Genomic DNA, 15,655 nt, shown 5'->3' with positions numbered 1-15,655 from the left:
GTTGTGGGAAGCTAGCCAGCCACCCCGAATTTCCAAGTGGGCGGAGGATTTGGACTCGTGTATGTTTAGGGCGAGGGCTGTTTATGTGGCATGGGGTTGCCCGGTGAAATGGGGGAAGATTTGGGGGGCATGGAAAAGTTATCGTGGTGAGATAAGTACGCCCCCGGTGCGGCAAGTGAAAGCAGAAGAGCAGGAATCCCTGTGATCCTATCAATGTATACACTAATATGTGATTCTGTACATGTGACAACTTGAGCTTCGCATTGAGAAAATTGGTATTTCACTGGATGTTCTTTTTTGTTCATTTATTAATAAAAAGAATTTATTTAAAAAAAAATAAAGATTTGAGGTTGCAGCAGGGATCCCTTTGTATTAGAACACAGCCACTTACAAACAGAGCAACGTTTTTGGCAGCATTAGATCTCAATCAGTCACATGTGAATTAAGCAATAAATTAGTCGAGGTAATACAGTTACCTAAATATAAAGATTCACTCATAATATGGGGAAATCTAGGTCACCAACCTTTCAGAAAAATATGAACATTTTAGTTGTGAATGTTTCAAAAACAACTTTTCTTGTAATGTTCTTAAGTTTACATTTTCTAATCCTCTCTTCAATAACAGTAGTGTTTCTTATTTTCCGTCAGAGATCAAACAACTGATATAATTTCAAACACAACATTTTAGGGATTAGTTAAAAGTCCATTCATTAGGAGATGTGGATATTATTATTGTAAAACAATCTAAAATTATCCTATAAAGTGTTACTTGCCCCTGGAAGTCTAATTTTATCTGTTGCATTGTGGGCTTTGCAGACCAAAATCTGTTGTATTTGTAAACTGCCTGCCTTACTGATTTTCTGTCCTAGTTTCTCCCTTGATCTGTTCCCAGACCGGTGTGTTAAGCAATCCACACCCAGCTCCCATTTTGTCTTAGCAAGTCAGTGAAAACAGATTAACTCCCTCCTCCCCCCCCCCCACCCCAACCAACAAAAACAGAGATATTATACATTAGAGACAATACAGAGGGTGCTCTGAGACTGCAGTAATCTGCTGTTAGTTGTTCAAGATATGTTTAGAAAAGGACTGTAACACTTATTTCTTTGGCTAGGAGAGTGAGTTGTTCAAATCTTGGAAAAGCAACATTGTTAGAGGGCAACATTTCTAGGCCCTTAGCTGCAGAACCCCAGATTGTGGATTGAGCCTGTCGCTCTCCTAGGAAATTCTGAATTGAGGGGCAGCTGCCAACCCCCTGCCCAGAAAACCCTGCAGGATGTTGCAGGCACCTTCTAAAGGCGGCTATTGGATGCTACATGTGTGCACTGATTGGTGGCTGTATCTGATGTATCTACTGGATTAGGGTTAGTGTTCTCATTGGTTGAGTATTTGAGGGTGCCAATTGGTTCCTGGGTCAGTGATTCTAGTGGATGTAGGGCTTAGGGTTAGTGATCTGATTGGTGGATACGTGGGTGGTTTCTAATTGGTTCCTGGGCTTGGGGTTTCTATTGGACATAGGTTTTCAAGCACGATTGGCTGTTGGGACTAGTGCAGTGGTTGGATGATGTCCTACTGGTTCTAAGACTTAGGGCTAGTGTTGTGACTGATAGGGGCTAGGAATACGGTTCCCATTGGCCAAAGTGGTCAACTGATTACTAGGGCTACTTAAGTCAGGGTTCAGGGTGTCTCAGCCCGGGTACTCAGGCTAAGGGCAGAGAGGGCAAGGGGCAAGGGCAGCTGCCTATTTGAGACTAGGGTCAGGAATGCTGCCCAATTTTACATACACCAGCCCCCACCCTACCCCATTCACAACCAGAATAACACTCATAGCACTCAGCTATGTACTACATACTACATACTAACCCAAGACAATGTTCAATGTTTCAGCACCCACTACAAAACCCCAGAAATCAAACCTATACACCCTTCTATCCTAGCTACCACACATTTCCACAATCACTTACACACAACACACTCTATTCCATGCCAATAACCAATCCACTTATAACTAACGCAACCGAATTTCATACTATACTGAACTATATACCATCCAGACACACACACTCTGCTCTAATTACTCGTAACAGACCCCTTTTTGTCACCAACAAACCTATACTCAGCCTTCCAGCTTTTCTCCCAACAACACGTTTCTCTTCTTCTTACCACAATAACACAACCACACATTACCTTTTAACTCTAGTTCATCACCTCTAACATACACTCTACTCACAAACACATCACCAATCCATTTACCTTACAACTTCCACTTACTAACAATCCTTTACATACAAATCCTTCTCGGAAAACAAATACATAAGCACCTCCTTTCACTCCTCCTCAAAAACATAACACCAGCACAACAAAATCTCTCACCCACAACACCTCATAATACTTTTCATTGCAAACTACAAACATACACTCTTAAAAACTCTTAACCGCCTCTCATCCATTGGACAATTTAGAACCTTACAACATGACCATCATGCTGCACCCCCCGCCCCTAAATCATACACGAAACAGACACAAACCAAATAAGCAACATTCCACTCTTTACAACTTCGCTTCTCCATGCCTACTGCACAAGGTTACACCACAAAAACACAGCTCACCAACTCCCTCTCAAACAGTCCCCACCACCAACACACACTGACCCATCAAAATGCCTTCTTAGCCTGCTGAATGAGGAACACGAAACAGAACTGCTACACGACTGCTATCCTCATACAGCTAATACTAACACTAAGGACACATCTACTACAAGCCCACAAAATACTGCTTAATCTTCTACATAACAAAGTCACACTATCACCAAAGCACTGTAGTGTAGTTCCTAGTTTCCCACTAGGCCCTGCGCATTGGAATAACATAAACAGTAGTATCGACGTGGAACTGCGGATATTCCAGGCCTCCACTGACTATGCTAAACTTAATTGGGTTGTGTTACCAACTAGCTCAGAGGTCACTGGAAACTTTCTTCTCTGCATAGGAAGTGATCAGTTTCCTTGGCACAGACAAGAAGGGATTCAGCTTTCCAACAACCGTGCAACATGACAACTTTGCTCCTCAGATCAAGAGCCAATCTCTAGGGTCGTGTGAAACAATAGACATGTATTTCACTCAGTCAGTCTAGTGCAGTTTACTTTCACAAGATGTAGAGAATAGAGAGACGGGCGTTTGTCAATAAAGGGTTAACATTTATTGAACAGTCTTTCTTCTCGTACAAGAGAAATGTATTGCCACAATTGCAATAATTGTTATTATAAAAAGTACGTACAGTAAGATAAGTATTGCGAAATAGAACTGTAAAAGCATTGATATGGTTTCTTAGCCATACAATGGTTTAAAAGTAATAAAACATATATACAGTCATATATACATTAGGCTAACATACTCAACTGGTGCTTCTAACTAAGCCTACCCCAGTGTGCCTGACCTAAGCCTAACACGTGGAAGGGGAGCAAGTAAGTAGCTTTAAGTTAAGTTGGTTTTGCCAAGGTTTGTTTCAAGAATTCTCGTCTAAGGGTTTAGTCAACACCATACCTCTGAATAGAATGATGGAGGATTGGTATCTCCTTCAGGGGTCACTCTCGATATCCCAGTCACCTGCGAGGGTAGACCGGAAACGCCGGAGCTGGATTTCTCTGCACGAGAAAGGCAGCGGCTTCTCTTCAGCGCGTCGAGGAAGGAGGGGGGACAGCGTCCGCGGGCAGCTGGAATCTGCTGGATGTCTTCGCAGAGGACGGCTGTTCAGCTCCTAAGCGTACTGTACCATAGTTCGCGCTTTAGCAGCGATAATGGTATCAGCAGCTTCACCACCACAGGGACAGCAGGCTGCAGCGACAGAGTGCTAGATTTACCAACACGGGGTCTTGCAGGCAGCTGGCATCAGCAACAGTAGCTCGCATTGCTTAAAGCAACGTTGGTAATATTTATACCTGACAGGTGCCGGGTTTGACGCAAGTTTGCTGGACATAAGACGTCAATTAAAGATGTCACTAGGAAGTGATAGTTATCAGTTGCTCATTAGAGTTCCATTACTAATCAAAACACAGCAAGCGGGGTTTTCCAGGTTTGCTGAGTTTTTATCTTGTTGAAGAACTCGGAGTGTTATCTAGGAATATCAGATAGTGACTACTGCTCTGTCATTGCACTAATTGGTCGCAAAGGAAGTGGCAGAGAGAACTATGCTGGAATGTGGCTCTGTTCGTGTGAGGCCAGAGATGACTTTTCAGAAAATCGCACTTGAACGGTTATGCCAATATAGGGAATAAATGGATTTATAGCCGAATAGGGGCATAAGGTCACAGTATCGATCTGGAACCTAGATAAACACGCAACAGCACACTCTTTTAACTGTCTACTAATAAATGCTTGATCGCTCTCTAAAAACAATCATATCTACGACCTACTTACTGACACACAACCTGAAATGTTCTTCATAACTGAATCATGATTGGGAAGTGATGTGGCTCCAGTCCTGCATGAAGTCATTCCTCTAGGCTATCAACTTTCACGCGGAATTGTACAGCCAAAAGAGGAGGTGGCCTAGCTGTTGTGTTCAGGCAAACATTACATATCAATAAAGCAGATGACATCTCCATATAAGGTTGTGAGGCCCTTTTCACCAGATGCAATCCTACACCATCTTCCTCCTGTAACTTTGTGATCCTTTACAGACCTCCACCTAGCAATGCAACCTTCCCAGACCCACTACTAGACATGGTTTCAAACCTGGTAAGACTACACTCCAACCCATGCATTCTGGGTGACCTCAACATTTGGTTTGACAAGCCCAATATGCCCCTTTCGAAAACAATCACTAGCCTAAACGTACTGAACCTGCATTAGATCGTCCGCAAACCCACACACTTCGCTGGACACATCCTAAAAGTCATTTTTGCAAATACAGAACTAGTTACCTTTCAAACAATGCCTCCACTCACATGGTCAGACTACCATTTACTTGCTTTCCAAAATAAAACACAAAGAGAGGCACTTAAAACCACCTTACGTGCATACACCTAGCGACCGTAGAACAAACTCAATTTGTAACACTAAGAAACACAGCTAGCATCCAGTACGGATCTAGACACAATAAATTCTGTTAAACTATGAGGAGCTACAGGAAGCTTTTGATATCCGGATACCACTAAAAACTACACAATCGAACAAAAGAAAACAGGCACCTTGGAGAAATACAGAGATAAAAGAGATAAAACTACAAATTAGAAAGCTGCAACGGGCCTGGCTCAAAAACACCAATCAAGACAAACTTCGCCTAGAGAAACTTAACAGATTGCACACGTCAGCTGTCCAAAATGCTGGAAAAAAAAGGGGTACAAATTGCCTAGAAGGAGCTCATCCCATTACTCAAGATTTCACAGACAAACTGGCAAATCATTACACAGCCAAAGCAGACACTTTGATCACATTTAAAAAAGAAGAAAAAGCACAAGCACCAACCCTTTTCCAAAACACTCCAAGAATACTCTAACCCAGCCTCTCCATTCCTTCCAACAAATTTCACACAGTGAGTTTATGGACCTGGTCAAAGCAAGCAGGCCTGCCGGCAGCCCTTCTTACCTGTGTCCACCACAAACCTTCAAGATAATTCTTCTACAACCTTTGCTGTCATCTGGGATGACCTTAAGCGTTGACAGGGTTCGGGGGTTACTATGCTACTTCTCTTGGACCGCTCTGCTGCCTTTGACCCGGTTCAACATTAAACTCTCATACAAAGGCTGTACAAAGCCGGAATAGAGGGGTCAGCTCTAGACTGGATCACATCCTACCTTCAAAAAAGAACTCATGTCATCCATACCCTCCTTTCTCCTCTAAAGCGTACTTCGCAAAAGCAGGGGTCGCTCAAGGCTCTATCATCTCACCATGCTTTTCATAAAATTATTACTGGCACTGATCAATCAATCTCACCTCACCTGCTAGAACTATGCAGGAGACACCCAAATACTCCTTCAACTGGAATGCCCAATGACATTGGAAACTCGCCAATTTTCAGTTGTCTCAGAGCCGTGGATCAATGGATAATGTGGAGCTATCTCACACTGCATGCTTCCAGAACGAAAATATTCACGTGTTGGGTTTGGAAAAATTATGACTCACTCGCAGCTTGGGCTGATGATCTGGGAACAACGCCTAAAGTATCGCAGGAAGTAAGAAGCCTCGGAACGACCAAGGACTCCAAGCTATCAATGAAAGCCCAAGTGGACAAACTAGCAAGATCAAGCGTTGGTACTATAAAATGTTAGAATATTATTATTGCCATCCTAAAATATTTTGCCATTTATACCCAGAGCAGCCTCTGTTTTTTCGTCCAACAGGCGGAGAGATCGAAGGGCATGTCCATGAGGCTCACCTGAACACCGAAATGTCAGAGGATAGCAATCAATCGTGGTACTAAGAGCTACCTGGAGCCCGTGGCCCTGTCATTGGAATTATTGGTGTCCATCCACAACTTGTAGCACATTTTGCCACATACCAGCCATCGAATATTTCTTGTGTGAGGATTGTCCGAGCTTCCTCAGAGACCCTGGGTAGCACTTGTGCCACCAAATCCCACAGGGCGAGGGAGTGGCATCTCAGAAGGCAAGCAGGATTAACTGATCCCAATGCCAGGCTGACAGAAGAGAAAATCTTCTCGGCAAATGAGTCAAATCTTTTTGACTCCCATTCCAAGGGGTTGGTTTCTGGGTAGGGAATTCCTGGTCCCTTAGTACAGGGCAGTGACAGCAGGCAACCTGGTGGTTGACTGAGACCCTTGATCAGAGTTTGGACCAGACCCAGAGGAGGATATCCCTGCTTGCTTTGTTAAATGGTAGAATGGACTCTGTGGTAGTTTGCCCTGGCTACAGCACCTTCATTAAGACATTAGTCTTCACTTCTATGGAAGGAAGCTAGAGGTCAAGGCCTCAGCTGCCCTTTTCCTGACCATTGCGAAGGCCTCACTCGCTTTGGTGACCAGAACTGGAGAAGAGACCAAGCGCACATCTAGGAAGGTGTTGCACCCGCTGGCATTAACAGTACCAGTACTCTTAAGAATAGGACGGAGTAATGTCAATGGTGGGTCAAGTGCCCAATACTCCACCCTCAAACTCGTACTGAAGTCAAAGGCACCATGTATGAACCAGAAGGTTTCCATGCTCTGGGTGCCGCCACCTCGGCCGGGACAAAAGTGCACCTCCTTGGAGCCAGGCAGAACGATAGCCTCCTTATGTGGAGCAGGAAACAGCGTCTAGGGACTGAACTCCAGTGAAGATTGTAGAGCCGGAATAGAGCTCAGGACTGGAGTTGGTCCAGATCTGGGATAGCTCGAAGGGGTTCAGCCTAGAGGTGCAAGGCTCCTTCCATCACCTTGGAACAGTGCGAAGTCAAGCGGTGTTGACTTTCATTTGTAATTTTTTTTTTAGACTTGCCAGACAACGACTTCAAGAAAGATCCATCATGGAAATCGCTACGGGAGTAGACCCAGGATTAACTGTGAGACCGAGACAGCCCCGGGGTGAGAAAGAGACACAGGGTCTTCCGCCACTGCGCTGCAAAAGGGGCTTCATCACCCACTCCCAAACTGCCTTTGGGTGCATAGAAAGACAATCGTGGCAGGCCTTGGTGTTGTGGCTCAAACCCAGGCACCACAGACAGACAAAGTGGGGGTGTTGGTCACAGACATCTCTCTGAAATTCCCCACGAGGTTTAAAAGCTGTAGGTTTTGAAGGGGGTGGATCCCAAGCATAGTGATAAGAGGGTGGGAGGAAGGAAGGAAGAAAGGGGGTGGGGGTGTGGGGCGAAACTCAGCAAAATTTGAAATGTTGGTCAAAAAGTGACCAGGGTAGCTCTCCGGATCTATGACGGATGGCACGGAAAGAAAAGGACATGATGTAATGCTTTAGGGGCGCCTATATAAGCACCACGCACGTCACATCCAGCACGGATGTTACTGAGCCGGAACTGTCGACACTACCTAGATGAGTGAATAGAACTTGTACTGGTATGGTATAATTAATTCCTTTTGGAGTGCCCATATGTCAATCCGATTAAGTATTTTATCATTTGCCTGAACTAAGATGGTGGTTTTCTTTCTCTTTTTGGGTTGCTGTATCTCACTATTTATGGCTTGGCGCAGTGGTATTCAACTGAGATCATTTGGTTCTTTGGATAATTAGCCATTATTTTAGATTTCTAATGACTGATTTTGATGCGTTAGAGTACTACAGTTTAATTACTGTTAATTTGACTAGACTAAGATGGCCTTTTTCGCTTTATCTCCTTACCCGGGCTGTTAAGTCTTTGACACTCAGGTGTTTTGTATTTCAACTGACACCAAGATAACCATAAATTGAGCTGAAACATTGTGGTTCTTAATAGAACGGAAATATCTGCACGCAATTTTTAATATGGATCTCGGTAGGCTGCTATACAAAACGTACTGAGTTCTCTTGGTTTTCATTCTATAACTAACCACAGTTCAAATTTTTTTTTTTTTACACTTTAGTTGGGTACTTTGAAATCTAGGAACTATTATCGGTATTGGGAGCGGTTAGATGTATTGCATTTATGGGATCATATTTTAGAGGAAATAGAATAGTGAATATATGGACTGCAGATCATGCTTTGGTGAGATTGATTTTTCAGCTGGTTTCTTTTTGGTGACCCCTTATGATATTACCCATTGGGTTGCAATACCTCAAGATGGCGGTCATACTAGCAGTTAATAATACATTGAATAATGAAACTGGTTTATTTTTCATTGGTCTTTTAAATGAATTTTTGTAGGCATATTATATAGATCTTTTGTGATTGCAATTTTTGCTAGTTTTGTTTCTGTTATGTTGTGACAGATGTACAATTTTTCCTCAGCCGCTGTTTTTGTTTACACTGTTAATCTCTACCTGTATGTGCTTTGTGTGTAACCCTGTGAGCACCATGGTCTTGTGATTGTATATTATCATTTTAATTAGATTTTGTATATATTTTGTTATTGTGTAGGGGTATTATTGTTTTTCTATTTGTTTTTCTATGTGCCGTAGTAATAATCTGTTTGTCTAGACTTTACTCTGCCACAGGTTCAGGTACTAGGGCTGCCCCGGTCTGTTGCAATTAAACATTTTGAAAAGACATTTGTTTTTCCATATTAACCCATTTGCTGCTGCCGTCGGCCAACGGTCATCGCGAGCACTACCTCGGCAGTGCTGCGCACGTCCTTTGGCCGATGCAGCCCCTCCAGTTTTTCGAACGTTCAGCACTGGCGCAGAACGTTCGAAGCAGCCAAAGGGTTAAAATTCAGATTTAGCGCTTTACAAAAGGTAACCACTCTCTCTGCCTTCTGTATTTATTTACATCTGCATGTTTTAAACTCAATACATTTATATTATAAAATAAGTATTTGTTTTAAATTAAAATTGGAGGTGAGACTATGGTTCTGAATTTGAATTTACTATAAATTAATTGTGCTGTTTTATGGAATTTATATTTAACTGAAACAAATGATACAAATTCAATCGTGTTCAGTCTGTAAAATAAATATTTAAAAAAGCACAGCATAAATCTATGAATGAATCATTTGAGATACTTGAACTATGGAACTTTTAAATTTAACAAATGTTTGCATTTGTAGCTACGGGCAAAGGATGTAAAAGCTTGTAAAATCCACTAGGTAGAAGACTGGTTCCTAATTTTATCATCTAAAGTTTGAAAACTCAATTGAACATTGTACTTGATTCACATTGTGATCCATCATCGCAAAACAATCAAAATACTTCTAAAACGTTAAAATCTAGAATTTATACCAAATATAAAATTACACTGTAAGCCATGTGAAAGGGTTTTTACAAACATTGGCTTACCTTCATAGGGTGTCATCTCAGGGCCCCACACAACATAATGCCTGAGAAAGAAAAAGACAAGCATGGAGAGTGAGGTACATAACATCAAATTAGAAAAACCTACAAAAAAGAGATTCAGGTGTTAACCTTGTGCAAATCTTCACAAAAGAACCTGACTCGATGTTTTCTAAATAAAATAAGAATTAGTTGCCTGAAGGCAGACACCTCAAAACATATATGCATTGTTACAGAGACTTTGGAACATGTGTTGGTACAAACACCTCAGATTACAAGATATATGCACACACATCGTTGAAACAGTGCTGCACCAAGTACTTTAACTCAATGCAGAGAAGTAGACCATGACATCCAAACAATGAGTCACTGATATACCTCAGTGTAATAACTGCCTATTGCAGAGATGTGTGTGCAATTTGAATATCCCAACTTTGAATTCTAACAGTTCACACCGAGTCTGAGCCATTAGAGACTAATGAAATCTATACCTTTTATTTGGTTTACACCAGTAGCCGTTAATCACTGTGTTTTGATCCGGGAACAAATACTGCATGGTTATAAATAAATAAGCACTATGGTTTAACTTGAGATTTATTAACTGTAAATATAGTTCAATTCAACCACTTCAACCAAGAAAAAGATTAACCTTCAGCTTTCAGAGTGTACACAAATTTCATTTTTTATCCTCCATGTTTTTAAATGCACGTCAAGTTATGTAAAGCTATTAAGTAGACTGTACTTGTCAATTAAGATTAAAGCAATACATTGATCAACATCTAAAAGCAAGCACCTCATCGTTCCATTCACCTCCTCTTCGGTCTTCTACTTTTTATGCTTGATTTAGGATGCTCTTTAATCTTTAAGTTTTGCTTATTTGTATTGTACACTCATAACCTAATCCATACAGCACAATTATGCCAGTTCTTTATGCATTAACTAAAATGAAAAATGGCACCTACAAGGCTCAGATTGAAATCAGCTGGTTAAAGGGGAGTTTTGTGGGGGCTTAGGGAGGTTGCAAAAGGTACCCGTGAGATTCAACGGTTTGCTGAAGCAACTCATGGAAAAGAGCCAATGTTTTATTATTTGAATTTGATACATTTAGGTAAAGTGGAAGATTTTCAAACTACAAAGATATTAAGTACTTTAGGTTGGCTTGTACCTGCGTTTTGCTAGGTCTCAAATATTTAGGTATTATGAATTAAAAAATGAAGATGGATGATATCATAAAGTCCTGCCAAGCGTCACGCAACAGGTGTGACACTCACGCATTTCAGTGCGGTGATCCGCATCACCGCACTGAATGCATTTGTCACGTATTTTTGCCACCTGTGCCAGCGCGCCAGCAGCTCCTGTGCCCGGGCTCTCTCTACTGTTATGAGAGTGCTGCTCTCAGCCCGACTAGTACCTAAACAGTTAAGACTGCAGCTGAGCTCTCTGAGCTCGTGAGCGGCGCCGCGCTACAATGTATCTCTTCTGCTCTGCCAGTCCAACGAGTCGGTTGCCCTGGAAACTAGAATGCGAAATGGTCGGTGCAGTCTGCAGGGGAGCCGGGCCGGGCTGCCCGCTCAGTCGATACAGCCTCAGAGCTGTCAATCACACTGGCGCACCACAGGGGCCAGGATTAATCCGGATGTGCCGGCCTGGGATTAGGGCCGTCACGTCCGGAGGAAGCAGGTAGTGCAGAAGCGGCGGGGGATTAGAGTGCGGCGCACAAGACTCAGACGCAGTCTCCCATCATGGCCTATTTGAAAGCGTCATGAGCATACGTGCCCCGAGAGCAGCCTGTCACAGCTGTGCTCAAGCCCTGTTTCACTGTCCGGTGGCCTGTGTGCCACCACTAACAGTTCGATCCCGGCTGGGACTCCGAGGAAGATGTGTGAAAAATCTTGACAATGACCTCGGGCTCTATACAATCAATCGGATACGTCCACACGGCGTGAGTTAAACCTCACGAGTAGTGCATTGTGTGCTAGCCGCCATAGACAGGGTCAGCGTGTCATTTTAGCAACCACTGGAGTGTTTTTAATTTTCGTTCAAACTAAATCACATGCAGGCCCGACACCCGAGAAAGTAATTTCTGTCACCTGGGCAAGCCTTCCGGAATGAATCCTAAGAAAACAGCTGCTGCGCTGGGCTAAATGAAACATGTCGTATAACATAATAATGCTGATAGGGACAACAAAGTCCACCGGTGAGGCTCTACACTTGCTGGAATAAAACGCGGGCAAGTTGTTTCGTTTTGAAAGTAAACGCACAGTATGAAAGCAGAGACGGAAAGGTGCAGCCACTTACAGACTACAGGAGCACTGCCAGCAAGCACTCATGCTCTAAGTTGACCTTGTCACGTGCTGTTGCTGTACCATGTCTAGGCAGAGCCTAACTTGTGCCCCGGACTCCCCACTAAGAGGATGAGTCTCATAGTGGGAGGCGGAGCAGGTGTCATAGGCTGAGGCAGTGCAGCACGGCTTGCTCTGATTGAAGAAAACACACACGCAGGCAATCTCCAGGGTCCCGCGGCAGCAGCTCTTGGTGGATCATTCTATCAAGAGATTTAGTAAGTCATATTTTAATATAATGTACTCCTGCCATTTAAAATGTTTATTACGAAAATGGGGAGGGGGCTCCAGCACAGCATAGCACCATGCAAATGGCACACTAAAGTTGTCTGTGTTGTAAATACAGGGCCATCTAAGGTGGGAATTGTGTCTAATTAAATAGTAGATGTTTTGATGCATTATTAGTTCAAAGGGTTTAACCTCATAGATGCTAGTAAACATCCCTCCCCAGTGCTGCGCTGTCCATTGGAACTAGTGCTGAATGGACGTCCAATGGTCGTGCGCAGCACTGGGGAGGTAGTGCTGCCGTTGGCCAACGCACCGACGCAGCACTTAAGGGGTTAATATCCTTGCTTGACAGTAAAAGCAGCTTGTTTTATTTTCACAACACTAAGACACTTGCTAAGTGAAAGTAACAGATAAGTGAGGTTATTAAAGTTCCCGCTGGATAGAGGTCATACTGTTCTCTACTTGCAGTTTTCACTCACCATAGAGTAGTGCAGAGGGTTAATATGCTTGCTATAAAGAAAGTCTACCAGCATATTGCAGAACTGTATTGTATGTGGGTAGCTCAGTGGGTTGCTGCTTTTGTCACATAGTTCCCTTTGTAACTTGTGGTTCAGCTGGAGCTGAGGTTGGGGTGGAGGGTGCTGATTTATTTAGAAATTAAAAAATAACTTAAAAAGCACCTGCTGCAGCGTATGACTTTCATGTTGTTGTACTAATGAGTGTGTTTTCTGATATTTGTCTGTTTCTATGGACTTCATTGCGTGATTTTGGTTGTGACTTTGGTGTCACATTTAGTCACTGAATGTCTCTCATAAATCCACTGAATCTATGAAAATGTCACACATAAGCAATCTGAAACATTAACAGCTGTGCTTTAATGTGTGTAATTTCTGATATTTATATGTGCCCCTTGTCTTCATTGCTTGATTTGCTTGCGTGAAAGTGTCACTCATATTTGTGGAAATGTCACTCATAATTACACTGAAATTATGAAAATGTCACACATAGCCATCTGAAACCTTGGCAGCTATGATCATACAGTAACATTTGTGGAATCTTTTCTTACATGGAAGAACAACCATTGAAATGCTAATTTTTATGAGGCTAGTATGATTTCCGTTGTTTTCCACTGCAAAACAATGTGAATGCAATTTGGAATTTGTGCGCACCAGAAATCTCCAACATGTTGAAGAGAGCTACCAGTATCTCGCTGCACAGAAACTTAGTTTGGGATTATTCTGCTGCTTTCCTTGTGATGCGGTATTTTTAAACTCTGTGCACCAGTCTTGTGAGGAAGTGAAAGAGACAGGAGCAGCACACAATCACCTCCTCCATCCCCTTCACCCACTCTCTTCTCAAATAAACAATGCCATACTGGAAGGGAAAAAGGCTGCCCATAAATAAATATCTCTGGAAACATATTACCTTCAGGGATTTCTATTTCATAAAGCTCAAAGTAAAATATTTGAAGGGTTATTAACAATATCCAAAAGATGCATTTTTCAAAGCTGCACTACATATAAGTTTATTTCCCTTCTTATTCCGGTCTTTCTTTTCGGCTTCCCTCTTTCCCTTTTTAGGTCTCGCCTCTCATTGAGCGGAGCGAGACTATAGGGGCTTAAACAGAGGTTTACCTAGCTGGTGCGTGCACAGCATCAAATCCCCAGCCATCTGTTCCCCAGCAGCTCTTCCCGCTCCGCCCCACATGCTTCCCCCAGCGTGCGCTCTGCCTGAGCCGCACTCCTCCCACACCTTTGAAGGGAAGCTTAGCTTCACTTCAAAGGACCATGCTGCATAACACTATCTCCCCGCTCCGCCCCCTGCTGCGGCCGTGTCGCATTTCTCCTCCCCCTTCCCCACAGCAATGCCCTCCGCCTTTCAAACAAACGAGAGAGAGAGCAATGCGTTGAGCTTGCAAATAAATGCTCCTAGCTGCCTTATTTTGCTGACAGGCACTTCATTGCACAATGCACACACTTCTAATTGCGAAGCACACCGAGCTTGGTAGATGCTGGTCGTGTCTGTTTGTATTTCACTGCATTGCGCTTTTGCACACCAGTCTAGAGGACTGTCATGTTTATTTTACATATTTAACGTGCCCTGCATTACTTGGAGTATATAAAACAAGAGCTTTTCAAAATCACTAACATGATTCATGCCGTACATACTATCACTGAAAAGGCCACACGACGGAGTTCTTTGTTTAATTAAGTTGGGGAGGGTATATTTACCAAGTGCAGTAATGTGGCGTCGAGCTTGCAAATAAATGCTCCTAGCTGCCTTATTTTGCCGACATGCACACACTTCTAATTGCGAAGCACACCAAGCTTGTTTTCCTCCCTTTTTTGGGGGAATGTTCTGGTAGCGGAAGGCAATGCTCAAATCTGCCGGCGACGCTGCTCTCCTGTTCTTTGTTCGTAGACCTCATTAAACATGCAGTGACACTGGCGGGGTTTTGTACTATTAACAATGCCGTTATTTGTTCTTTCAGTACACCGAAATCCTAGTAGACCTGTAAAGTACCATAAGTGGTTATTGCCAATGAACGCGACAACGTGATATTTTCTTTGTTTTTGGAAGTGGCGCTACATTACCCACAGCAAAAAAACGGGATGAACAGGGATGTTTTTTTAGCATCGCCGAAGCTAATGTTTGTGGGGAATGTGTAACTGATGGTATCCGTATTCTAAATATCTTAAGCTGGTAATATACATAAAACGCACCTGCCCCCAAGGCAAACAATATCGACAATTTTGAAGGTTTATTATTTTTTTGCACAAATGGCATGTTTTGCGTGCTTTTGTTTCACGGAGTCCAGTATGATGCCACTCTATGCATGTGCATGGTTTTTAAAGGATTTTGAGGGTTATTTTTTGTACAGAAAATGTTTAACTTATTCAAATATCAGAAGGCCATTTCTTACAAATTGAAAGTGCGTAGTAAAATGTATGCACGGTTGCCATGATGCAAGCATTTCTCACACATAGCATTGCGCTTTTGCACACTAGTCTAGAGGACTGTCATGTTTATTTTATATATTTAACGTGCCCTGCATTACTTGGGAGTACCTAAAACAAGAGCTTTTCAAAATCACTAACATGATTCATGCCGTACATACTATCACTGAAACGGCCACACGACGGAGTTCTTTGTTTAATTAAGTTGGGGAGGGTATATTTACCAAGTGCAGTAATGTGGCCAAACGACCAGAGCTGCCATCTAAGTCACGTAAATACA

General features: G+C 42.8%; 1 protein-coding gene across 2 annotated transcripts in view; it reads right to left on the bottom strand.

Annotated features, from left to right (window-relative positions):
- UBE2J2 (ubiquitin conjugating enzyme E2 J2) overlaps positions 1 to 15,655 on the bottom strand; it is a 167,145-nt gene that overhangs the window by 86,307 nt on the left and 65,183 nt on the right. For both annotated transcript variants that reach the window (XM_086921462.1, XM_086921461.1), the window contains exon 3: positions 9,855 to 9,895. In XM_086921462.1, coding sequence (XP_086777588.1) covers positions 9,855 to 9,895 — 41 coding nt within the window. The remainder of the gene's footprint in view (positions 1 to 9,854; positions 9,896 to 15,655) is intronic.

This window comes from Lissotriton vulgaris, chromosome 5, assembly GCF_964263255.1.
Source record: "Lissotriton vulgaris chromosome 5, aLisVul1.2, whole genome shotgun sequence".
Lineage (NCBI taxonomy): Eukaryota > Metazoa > Chordata > Amphibia > Caudata > Salamandridae > Lissotriton > Lissotriton vulgaris.
Note: the sequence above shows the minus strand (reverse complement) of the source record. Positions and strands in the feature narration are given on the sequence as shown.